Genomic DNA, 12,707 nt, shown 5'->3' with positions numbered 1-12,707 from the left:
AAATGTTGAAGGGTATTTTTTAAGGAGTGGAAGAAGAAGAAGAAGAAGAAGAAGAAGAAGAAGAAGAAGAAGAAGAAGGAGAAGAAGAAGAAGAAGAAGAAGGTAAAGATAAAAATTATCTATCAACAAGTGAATCTAAAAATCAAGTGAATAAAAAATCTGATGAACAGAGTAAACTGGTGAATATAATAGAATCAGGGCCATAGAAAGGGAGTGGACTGACAATTCTCAGGGCGGGGGGAAGGGGTGTCGGGTGGGGGAAGACTGGACAAAAATCGTACACGTATGGATAGAACAGTGGGGGGGGGTAAGGGCAGAGGGTGGAGTGGGATCTGGGTGGAGGGGAGCTATGGGGGGGGGGAAAGAGGAACAACTGTAATAATCTGAACAATAAAGATTTAATTAAAAAAAAAGAGGTATGTCCAAGAATGCACATTACTACCCTGTTTGTATCAACAAAATTTTCAAAACCACCTAAGTGCCCTTCATTAGAGGAATGGTTAAATAAATCATGATACAGCCATACCATGGAATTCCTTGCAGCGACATAGAAAGAATAAATTACTTTGTATGTTTAGACATGGACAATGCTCCAAGATAATATATTGTTATATAAAAAAGCAAACTGCTAAACAGTCTATATAAAAATAATCCAATTGCCCGGGCAGCATGGCTCAGTGGTTGAACGTCGATCTATGAACCAGGAGGTCACATGCCCTGACAGGGCACATGCCCAGGTTCTGTGCATGAGGTAGCTGATGAATGATTCTTTCTCATCACTGATGTTTCTCTCTCTCTCCCCCCCTCTCCCTTCCTCTTTGAAATGAATAAGAATATATTTTTTAAAAGATTATTCCATTTATGTTGAAAATACCAAAATGATACATTTGTATATGGACATGTATACGTATGAAAAAGTGTGGGTGATAGGACTTGACAGGGAGCTTGGGAAAAGGGTGAGGAAATTTTCACTTTATAACCTTCTATATTTTTATATAAGAATGCATTCATATATTACTTGTGTTATTTAATAGAAGAGGAGACAAGGCATTCCTAAGAAGAAAAGACTAATATGAGAAAAGTTTTGAAGGTAAGGCAAATATAGGTGTCAGTAGCAGAAAAATGATATGTCAAGTGGTGTACTAGGAAGATGGTTTCATCAGTGGTGTTCAGGATGAACTAGAGAGGGAAGTGCATGAGCTAATGCTGTATTTTTGGTGTAAGAACAGCCTGGCCTAGGCTGGCAGCACTGGTGAAAAATATGAGCAACATTTCAAAGAAAGCATCAACAGAAACTGGTGCACAGTGTCACTTAAGCAGCTCATGAACTAAGTAAATAGCTTTCTACTTATTACAGTAGCACACAAAGCCCAAATTCCTGCCTGAATAGCATGCCAATTTTTTTAAGGAAGCAGATATATCTACTCAGGGATAATGAAAATAATAGATAATATGAATTTTTTTAGCACTTGAAGGCAAGAAAGGAAATGAATATAAAGAATTAGAAGTGCCCCAGCTGATTCTGTTCAGTGGTTAGAGCATTGGTCGGCAGACTGAAGTGTCCTGGGTTTGATTCCAGTCAAGGGCACGTACCTCAGTTGCAGGTTCGATCCCCAGCCCCGGTTAAGCTCTCATCGATGTTTCTAGCTCTCTGTCTCTCTCCCTTCCTCTCTGTAAAAAATCAATAAAATATATTTTTTAAAAAAAAACAAAAAACTTGGGTAAGGATTAACAACAACAACAAAAGAATTAGAAGTTACTACATACCCCACCCCAACAACTAAGTAAACCAATTACCTGAGAAGCAATAGATCTAGCTGTTTTACTATTGTCTCCAGTCATCAGAATTACTTCCAAGCCCATGGATTTTAGAATATGGACAGCCAGTTCTGCTTCAGGCTTCACTGTATCAGCAATAGCTATCAAGCCACACAGCACATCTAATACAGGAATACCAAAAAAAAAAAAAAGAGTTTGGAATACCGAGAAAGCAGAATAATATCTGACTTAAAAATTTCAAAAACAAAAGAATTTTGTAAAGTAAAATTGTTCAAGGCCTGGCTTAACTAAAAATATTGCCAAGCCAACACAGAGTTTATACCACAAACTCTGTAACAAACCTCCATGTTTGTTTATGAAAATTTCATAGAGTAAGATAAGGGTTTATTAATAAAGATAGTAACAGGAAAATGAAAAGAGGAACCTTACTGGATACTAAAAGACCCCCTTTCTTTCCTTAGAGAAGTATTGGCCAATAGCCCAAACAATTTAGCTAATTTACAGGCAAATGAACTGAAAACTAATACTTTTTTTATTTTTAAGATAAAGAGGTGGATAGAGATAAAACTGGCATTTTACTGGGGGGAAATCATTGCAAGTAGTTACTTCATTTTTAAAGAGAAAAGTATATGATATTTTCTGCTTCTTCCTACACTTCAAAAGGCCTTACAGTAAGATACTGCCTTCATACTTAGCAAGGAATATAAATGTTGACTAATTAATCTCACAGCTATAAATTTATCCTAAGAAATAATTTAACAAAAGAAAGGACCTAAAACCTCAAGATGTTTATTGTAGCATTATTTACAATAATGAAATATCAGGAATAGCTTAAATTTACAACAGGGGGATGATTAAGTTAATTATAATATGTAAGTTTGATAAATTATGCAGCAGTAAAATAAAATTGGAAAATATTTAGTATTAAATAAAATAAAGCAAAATAAAATAGTATGTGTATAAGAAGTTTTAATTTTTACTCAATTTTATTGAGGTAAAATTTACATACAATAAAATTCAACCATATGTACTAATAGTGTAATTCTCTGTGTGAATGTATATGTATGTATTTACAATATAAACCAGAAATGGAATATATACAGCTAAAACTGACATTGTTAGAATGATGAGATTATAAATATTATTTTACTTTGTTATTAGTTTAATGTTATTTCATTTTTAGGTTTTAAAAAAACCTTGATTAGCTTTTTTTAAAAAAAAAACATAGGCTAGGAAAGAAAATAATAAAGTCAGGCAAATGCAAGAGAATTTTAAATTAATCTATAACAATTATGTATTGCTAACATTTTCACTGCATTCAGTCTGCTTTCAAATAATCCTTATAATTCAGAAGTCTCTCAAAAATACACATAAAACAATAGCTGAGATCACAACATTGAGTCATAGTGTACTCATTGAAAAACTTACCATCAACTGCCACCAATACAGCAGTGCGACCTCTTCTCTCATGTTCAGTCATGGAATCATCTATATCATTATTAATGACAAGACCATTTCTAGTCATCCACTCCCGGTTACCAATGAGGACTTTGTACTGCTGAGAATTAAGAGCTTCTGAGTATGAAAGAGCATCTGAAAGTACAGAAATAACATTTAACAAGCTCATTTTATAATTATGACAACCCCATGAGGCACATTCTTCCTGCCTAACCTTGCACAGTCACTACACTATATTTTTATATTTTTATTTTTTTAAATATATTTTATTGTTTTTACAGAAGAGGAAGGGAGAGGGATAGAGAGTTAGATACATCGATGAGTGAGAAACACCAATCAGCCCTCCTGCACATCTCCCACTGGGGATGTGCCCGCAACCCAGGTACATGCCCTTGACCAGAATCGAACCTGGGACCTTTCAGTCCGCAGGCCGATGCTCTATCCACCGAGCCAAACCAGTTTCAGCTACATTATATTTTTAGTAGAATGCAGCCTACAACACATCTTTCCAAATTTTGAAGAAACATACTCTGCTCTTTCATGCCTGTGGGCCTTTGAATATGTTGCTGCCTCCACCTGGAACATCCTTAACCCTCCTCTCAAAATACTAAACTGCATCATATTCTTCTTTAAAAAATGTATTTTTATTGATTTCAGAGAGGAAGGGAGAGGGAGAGATAGAAACATCATTGCTGAGAGAGAATTATTAATCAGCTGCCTCCTACATGCCTCCTACTGGGAATTGAGCCCGAAACCCAGTCATATGCCCTAACTGGGAATCAAACTGTGACTTCCTGGTTCATAGATTGATGCTCAACCACTGAGCCACACCAGCCTGGCTGCATCATATTTCTCAGGAGCCTGTTCAAATGTTACTTTCTTGGTGAAACTTTCCTTTTGGCCTTTCCCTTTGACCTTCCAAAGTAATTGAATTAAATTAAAACTATTTATTGTAGATCATTAGTTGAATGTGGTTAAATGAAAACACAACCAATACTGATGTCTCATTGTAAACGTGTGACCATTAACTTTAAGTGGGCCCTTAGTGCTGTCTGGCAATTGTATTATGTTTCCCTAGTCCATTCATTCTCCATTTCTTCTATATCTCTTCTCCCATTCTCATACCAGAGGATAACTCTGCATCCTACTTCAGAAAGAAAATAAAAGCAATCAGAATAGAACTTCTTCAAACTCTCGTTGCCAGATTTACTCAGCTACCTGTCTGTACCTGTGTACACATTAATCTAGCTTCCCTTCTATCATATACTGCCCCTGCTCCTATTTAATGACAACCTCTCTACTTGTGCATTAGCTCCTCATCCTTTGCATATTCTACAAACATCTCTAACAACTCACCCCTGTCCTACATAATCAAATGTTCTATCTCTACTATACATAGTCCTATCTTTTTAAAAAATTCCTTTCTTGATCTCACTTACCTCCCTAGCTACTGTCCCATTTATCTGCTTCTGTACATATAGCAAAACTTCTCAGAAAGTGTTGAGTCCATTGGCAGCTCCAATTCATATCTTCCCTTTCTCTTGTGAACCCACTCCAATGAAGCCTTGTTTCTACTACTTCAAAGAATTGTTTATACATTACACCAATGACCTTTACTTTAACAAATGTAATGGCAAATTATCAGTCCTCATTTTACTTGCCCTATTAGCAACATTTTACACAGACAATTACTCCTTTTTTTTCTTTTTCTTCTTTTTGCACTCACTACTACTTGAAATACTTTCTTCACTCAGCTTCTAGGACACCACATTCTTATGAATTACCTACCTCCTCACTCCCCACTTCCTCTCAGTCTTTTCTGATTCTTCCTCATCTCCCTGACCTCTTACTTTGTAGTGCTGCAGGGCTCAATCCTTAAGCCTCCTTTTTACCCTCTATCTACTCTCACTCCTTGTTGATCTTATCTCATGGCTTCAAATGCTATCTATACCAGTGCTGTCCAATATAATTTTCTTTAGTGATGGAAATGTTCTATATCTGCTCTGTTCAATACAGTAGGCACTAACATGTGGTGATTGAGCACTGAAATGTGGCTAAGCATGGTTGAAGGGCTGAATTTTAAATTAAATTTAACTTTACTTAAATTTTAGAAGTCACATGTAACTAGTGACTACCATATTGGACAGCACAGATCTATAAGTGGATCTCCCAAATCCATATCTCCAACCCAGTCTGTTTCCTTGAACTCCAGACTTGTGCAGCCAACTGCCTAGTTGATAGTTCCATTTACATGACATCTTCACTTGAATATCTAATAGGCACTCAAAATTTACATGTTGAAAACTAACTCCTGATCAGTTTTCCTCAATATTGATCCTGCTGTGGTCTTCCCCATCTTATTTAAATGGCAACTCTACCCTTCTAAATTGTTTAGTTCACAAACCTTGGCATAATTCTTTTTTTTTCTTTTTCAATTACAGTCAACATAAAATATTAGTTTCACATGTACAACCCAGTGGTTAGACATTACATAACTTATTAAGTAATCATCTCAATAAATCTCACACCATACATAGTTATTAGAATATTACTGACTATATTCCCTATGCTGTAGTTTAGATCTCCATGAGTATTCTGTAATAACCAATTTGTACTTCTTAATCTCCTCACTTTTTTCACCACCACGCCCCCTCACCACAATCCCTCTCCCATCTGGCAACCATCAAAATGTTCTATCTGAGTCTGTTTCTATTCTGCTTGTTCATTTTGTTTTTTTAGATTCAGTTGTTGAGATATATATTATTGCCATTTTGTTGTTCATAGTTTTTAAATATATCTTTATTGTTAAAAGTATTACAGGTGTCTCTCTTCCCCCCCCAATGACCCCCTCCTGTCTCCTGTTCATAGTTTTGCTCTTTTTCTTCTTCTTCTTAAAGAATACCCTTTAACATTTCATATAATGCTGGTCTGGTGATGATGAACTCCTTTAAATTTTTTTATTGTCTGGGAAGCACTTTATCTGTCCTTTGCTTCTAAATGATAGCTTTACTGGGTAGTGTAATCTTGGTTGTAGGTCCTTGCTTTTCATCACTTTGAATATTTCTTGGCAATCCTTTCTGGCTGCTAAGTGTCTGTGTAGAAATCAGCTGAAAATTTTATGGGAGCTCCCTTGTAGGTAACTGCTTTTCTCTGTCTGCTTTTAAGATTCTCTCTTTGTCTTCAACCTTTTTCATTTTAATTATGATATGTCTTGCTGTGGCCTCTTTTGGTTCATCTTGTTTGGGACTCTCCTGCACTTCTGGGACTTGTATGTCTATATCTTTCACCAAGTTAGGGAAGTTTTCTGTCATTATTTTTTCAAATAGGTTTTCAATTTCTTGCTCTCTCTCTTCTCCTTCTGGCACCCCCAGATGTGAATGTTGGTACGCTTGAAGTTGTCCCAAAGACTCCCTACACTATGCTAGTTTTGGGGGGAATTCTTTTTTTCTTTTTGCTGTCCTCTGCTTCCTTAACTTGCCAATCTCTGATTTGATCCTCTGCTTCATCTACTCCACTGTTGATTCTCTGTAATGTATTCTTCGTTTCTGACTGGATCTTTTTTATGTTTTCTAGTTCTACTTTTATGCTGCCTATCTCTTTTTGAACTTCTCACTAAGTTCATCTATTCTTCCCCTGAATTCATTGAAAATCCTTATAACCAGTGTTTTGTACTCGGCAAGTAGATTACTTGTCTTCATTTTGTTTACTTCTTTTTCTGGAGATTTGTTCTGTTCTTTCATTTGGGCACATTTCTTTGTCTCTTCATTTTGGTAGCCTCCCTGCAGTTGTTTCTATGTATTAAGTAATGCTATGTCTCCTGAGCTCAGTAGAGTGGCCTAATATAGTAAGTGTTCTGTAGACTTCAATGGCACAACCTCCCTGATTACCCAAGCTGGGTGTTCGAAGTGCATCCCCCATGTAGGCTATGTACACTCTCTCCTTGTAGTTGAGCCTTGATCACTGTTGGCCTGCCAATGGTAGGCATTTACACCCAGGCTATTCAGCTCCATGGACTGGCTGCAACCACCAACCACCAATCTCTAAACACTACAGAGGATCAGCTGTGCAGGAGCCCATCACACAAAACAGGACTGATTTCATCAAGGCTCTTGTGCCCACTGTGTCTGCCCCTTGAATGTATTGGGTGCTTTGGTGTGGTCTGAAGCTGTCCACTGGGTGTGCAGGCTCTGGGACCTCCCAGGAGCCACTTGCTTGGGTCCACCTGTCATGAACTACAAAGTGATCTGCCAATGGCTGCTACTTGTGCTGGGCTTGGAGGTACCCAGGAAATACCAAGCTGTGATCCAAGGCTGGCTGCCACTAGTGCCAGGCCTGAGGCCACTTAACGAGAGGTACAGGACACACTGAGGCTAGATGCTGCTTGTTTGAGAGATTTTAGGAAAATCTGAAGCATGAGCCAAAGCAGGCCATTTGTATGGAAATTCCACTGGAAACAGCTTGGGTAGGCCTGCAAGTTGGGTGGAGCAGGGTCTCAGGGAATCACTGGGGTGAAGCAAATAGTATGAGGCAGGTTAATGGACTCAGATATGGTACCTGTCTGCTAGTTCGGGGCAGGGTGGGGGTCTGGCTCATCAAAGGAGCAATGGTCTCTGGCAGCACTTCTGTTTGGGAGAAAGCTGCCCCTCAGCTATTTCCCTAATGACAGACAATTCAGTTCCACCTCACCTGCTTGGCATAATTCTTGACTTTTCTCATACCCTACCCATATCTAATCTGTGGAAAAAAAATTTGCCAGCTTCAAGGCACATCTAGAACTTGACCAATTCTTATGACCTCTACTGTTACCACACTAGTCCAAGCAACCATTATCTTTCACCAGGATAATGGCACTAACTCATCTCCCTGGTTCTGTCCTTGTTCTTCCCTCAACAGTGTATATTTACCAGAGCAGCTGGAGTAATAATTTTAAAACACTGTCATATTCCATCACTCCTACACTCAAAACTCTCCAGTGGCTCACATCTCAGGGCAAAAACCCAACTCCTTTAAATATCCTTACCCAACCTAGTCCTGCACTACCTACCTCTCTGGCCTCATCTCTTATCCCCTTCCCATGCATTTCCTGCTCTAGCCACACTGTTCTCCTTGATGTTCCTGAAACTAATCAAGCACAGTCCTGGCTCAAGGCTTTTGTATTTAACATTCCTCCTGTTTTGAATGCTCTTATCACAGATATTCATGTAACTTTCTCCCTTCCCCTGGTTCAAATACCACCTTCAAAATGAGGCCTACCCTGATATATATATATATATAGATATGGCCCTAATATGCAAATAGACCGAACGGCAAAACAACCAGTCGCTATGACATGTGCTGACCACCAGGGGGGACGCGTGTAACATGGCAGGCGTTGGCAGCAAGAGCAGAGGGTGGAACATGGCAGGCAGGCTGTGGTGGGATGGTGGAGCAGGTGTGTGGGGGTGCCAGACCAAGGCAGGGCACTCCTCTCCCTGCTCCTGAGGGGCAATTGGGGCAGCAGCTGCCGCTCGCACCTGCTGCCACCACTGGAGCCGCGGCTCATACCCGTTGCCAACTCTTACCCCGCTCACACCCACTGCCAGCACCTATCACTGGTCCTGATAGCTCGGCGCTGTCAGCAGGTACAAGCAGTGGCTTATGGCCCCAATCACCCCTTCTCCACTTCCCCCTGCTCCTGAGGGGCGATCGGGGTAGCCACCACCACTCACACCCGCTGATGGCACCGGCCCCACTCACACCCACTGCTGACGCCGGCCCCAATTGCTCCATACAGTCAGTGGGTGCAAGCGGGGCCAGCGCAGTCAGTGCGTGGGAGCAGTGGCAGCAGGAGCAGGGCTGCAAGCAGAGGAGATCGGGGGCCACAGCGGGAAGGGCTGGGTGAGGGCACGGAGGATGGGCTGAGACCCACCCCTGTGCCCACCGCAGCCTCTCAGCCCACAGTTCCATTAATTCATGCATGGGGCCCCTAGTATAAAATAAGACCCACTACTCCTAGCATTCCCTATATCCCTTACCCTTCTTTACCTCCATCATACATTACACACACACACACACACACACACACTAGAGGTCAGTGCACGAAATTCGTGCATGGGTAGGGTCCCTAGGCCTGGCCGGTGATCAGGGCCAATCCAGTTCCCTGCCTCCTCCTTCCCTTGCTCCCTCAGTGCCCCATGCTGCCACCGCTGCCTGGTCGCCCACCATGTCCCGCACCACCCCTTGGTAGTCAGTGCACATCATAGTGAGCAATCTAACTCCCTGTCTCCAAGTGGAACTCCCAAAGGGGCAATTTTCATATTAGCCTTTTATTATATAGGAGAATAATGTTTTCCAGGTTTACCCATCTTGTAGTATGTATCAGTAATTTACTCCTTTTTATGGCTGAATAATGTCCCATTACATGGATAAACCCTTTTTTATCTGTTAATGCACATTTGGGTTTCCAATTGTTTGTTATGAATAATGCTTCTATGAACATTCATATATAAGTTTTTGTACAAAGATGTTCTTTGGGGAATATATCTAGGAGTGGAATTGTAATGTCATATGGTAATTCTATGTTACCTGAAGAACCACTAAACTATTCCATAGCAGCTAAACCACTTTACATTCCCAACAGTAATGTATAAGGGTTCCTTTTTTTATTATTATTTCAGAGAGGAAGGAAGGCTTTTATTATATAAGATTGATTTCAGAGAGTAAAGGAAAGGGAGAGAGTGAGAGAAATATCAATGATGAGAATCATTGATTGGCTGCCTCTTGCACATCCCCTACTGGGGGGAGGGGCAGGATTGAGCCCGCAACCCAGGCATATGCCCTTGACTGGAATTGAACCTGGGACCCTTTAGTCCACAGGCTGATGCTCTATCCACTGAGCAAAACCAGCTAGGGCTGTATAAGGGTTCTGATTTCTCCATATCTTGGTCAACACTTGTTTTCTGTATGTTTGCTTTATTTATAGTCATCCTAGTGCAGTGGTTCTCAACCTTCTTAATGCTGCAACCCTTTAATACAGTTCCTCATGTTGTGGTGACCGCCAACCATAAAATTATTTTCGTTGCTACTTCATAACTGTAATTTTGCTACTGTTATGAATCGTAATGTAAATATCTGATATGCTACATGTGTTTTCCGATGGCTGCAACCCACAGGTTGAGAACCGCTGTCTTAGTAGATATGAAGTGGTGTCTCAATGATTAGAGTCCTGAGCATTTTTTTCATGTGCTTATTGGCCATATGTATATCTTAGGAGAATTGTCTATTCATACCTTTTGCTCACTTAAAAATTGTTGTTTTATCATTGAGTTGTAAGAGTTCTTTTTATATTCTAGATGTGTGTGTGTGTGTGTGTGTGTGTGTGTGTGTGTGTGTGTGTGATTTATGTGCTCACAGTCTTGTGTTCTCCCATCAGGAATGTAAGTTCCATGAGATAGGGAATTTTCTATTCTGCTCACTGCTGTTTCTTTAGTGTCTTGCACAGTGCTTAATAAAAGCTGTCAAATGAACGAAATTGCTGTGTCAGTGTGCTTGGTACTAGTAGTTCATGGAAAAATAGAAATTACAGTTTAGTAGAATCAGATAGGAAAATAAAGAATTTTCATGCAGTGTGCCTAGTACAGAGACTAAGTACAGTCATGATTTAAAAAGAAGAGCAAATATCTCTGCCTATGTATGTCAGTCAGTGAAGGCTTCACTGAAGAGAGATGTGAGCTGAATCTTACAAAGATGAAAATAAGTTCACAAGGTAGATACCATTGTGAACAAGGACATTACCCAGAGAAAATAGTAAATGAGCCCTAGCTTGTTTGGCTCAGTGGATAAAGCGTCAGCCTGTGGACCAAAAGGTCCCGGGTTCAATTCTGGTCAAGAGCACATACCTTGGTTGCCGGCTCCTCCCGGGCCCAGACCCTGGCTGGGGCTCATGCAGGAGGCAACCAATCAATGTGTTTCTCTCACATCGATGTTTCTCTCTGTCTTTCCCTCTCTCTTCCACTCTCCCTAAAAATCAATGGAAAAATATCCTCGGGTGAGGATTAACAAACAAACAGTAAATGAAATTATCTAATAAGCATGAAATTACATGATATAAGGAGAAACAATAAGTAGTTCCATATGAACAGAACACACAGTAAAAAGACAAGATGGGTGGTGCAGGGAGGCAAAAAATACATCCTGGGGAACAGATTATGAACAAAGTCCAGAGAGACTGGACTTTGTTCTGCAAGAGATAGAGAGCCAGTAAAGTTAGGATCATTAACAGAATTCCATGGATGGGCTTTAGGATATATGCAAACCTCCGAAACAGAAATTTTCTGAGGGGTGAGCATAGCTTTCATCACATTCCTCTAAAGGTTCATGATTCAAAATTAATTATAAGCCACCAGGGTAAAAGATATTAGAAAGTAATATATTCAGATTTGCATGTTAGCAAAATAACGAGAACAAATTGGTGGGGAGGTGGTGGAATACTTAGGTGCATATATCATGTTTTGGGGCAGATGGATAGACCAATAAGAAACTCAAGAAACAGGCCTTGGCTAAAGATATTGATTTTGGAGTGGCAGAGGAAGCCCACATGTGGTAGAATAAGCAATAGGCATGAATTAAATTGTACAGAGAGAGTATGTAACATGAGAAAAAGACAAACAACAAAACCCTGAGAGCAGGAGAAAAGAGGAATCAGAGGATTAGAAAGAACAGCCAGGTAAGTGAGAGGACAATATAGAGAAAGCAGGGTCATGAAATAAGGGAAAGAAAGAGTTTTAGGAAGAAAGAAATGATCAGCATTGTCAATTGCTTTAGTGAGGTCATGCAGGCAGAAGACTGAGAAGTGACCACTGCAGAGAGTATTAAATAAGGTCATCAGTGGACATAAAAAGAATAGTTCTAGTAGTATGGATGGGGCAGAAGCCAGACTAAACCATGAATTTAACAAGCCTAGGCTATTTCTAGAAGCATGGATATAAAGGGAAAAATAGGACAAAATGCTGATGGAAATATATGATTTTGATGGAACAAGTATTTATAATATTTATGAAAAGGAGCTAGTACAGAAAGAGAGTTGAAAAATAAAGAAGCAAGAGGACATAAGAGAGGGATGTCCCTAAGGAATCAAGAGAGGGTGGAGGGCCCTAGTTGGTTTGGCTCAGTGTCAGCCTGCAGACTCAAGGGTCCCAGGTTAGATTCTAGTCAAGGGCACATGCCTGGGTTGCAGGCTCGATCCCCAGTGTGGGGCATGCAGGAGGCAGCCAATCAATGATTCCCTCTCATTATTGATGTTTCTATCTCTCTGTCCCTCTTCCTTCCTCTCTGAAATATATATATAAACATATTTTAAAAAAAGTCAGTGCCATGAAAAAAAAAATCCATGAGATTGTTGTAGATGAAAGGAGACTAAAGAAAGGTGAAAACCAAGAGGAATGTATTATTCTCGATGACACCATTTTTCTGAAGAAAAACCTCAAACAAGT

General features: G+C 39.9%; 1 protein-coding gene across 2 annotated transcripts in view; it reads right to left on the bottom strand.

The window, feature by feature from the left end:
* Positions 1-12,707, bottom strand: part of ATP7A (ATPase, Cu++ transporting, alpha polypeptide) — a 160,385-nt gene that overhangs the window by 6,264 nt on the left and 141,414 nt on the right. For both annotated transcript variants that reach the window (XM_006755060.2, XM_015557703.1), the window contains exons 18-19: positions 3,208-3,372; positions 1,798-1,940 (exon numbers count right to left, since the gene is read on the bottom strand). In XM_006755060.2, the coding sequence (XP_006755123.1) occupies positions 1,798-1,940; positions 3,208-3,372 (308 nt within the window). The remainder of the gene's footprint in view (positions 1-1,797; positions 1,941-3,207; positions 3,373-12,707) is intronic.

The sequence above is a fragment of the Myotis davidii genome, unplaced genomic scaffold (assembly GCF_000327345.1).
Source record: "Myotis davidii unplaced genomic scaffold, ASM32734v1 scaffold1493, whole genome shotgun sequence".
Lineage (NCBI taxonomy): Eukaryota > Metazoa > Chordata > Mammalia > Chiroptera > Vespertilionidae > Myotis > Myotis davidii.
This window is presented reverse-complemented; position numbering and strand designations above follow the sequence as displayed.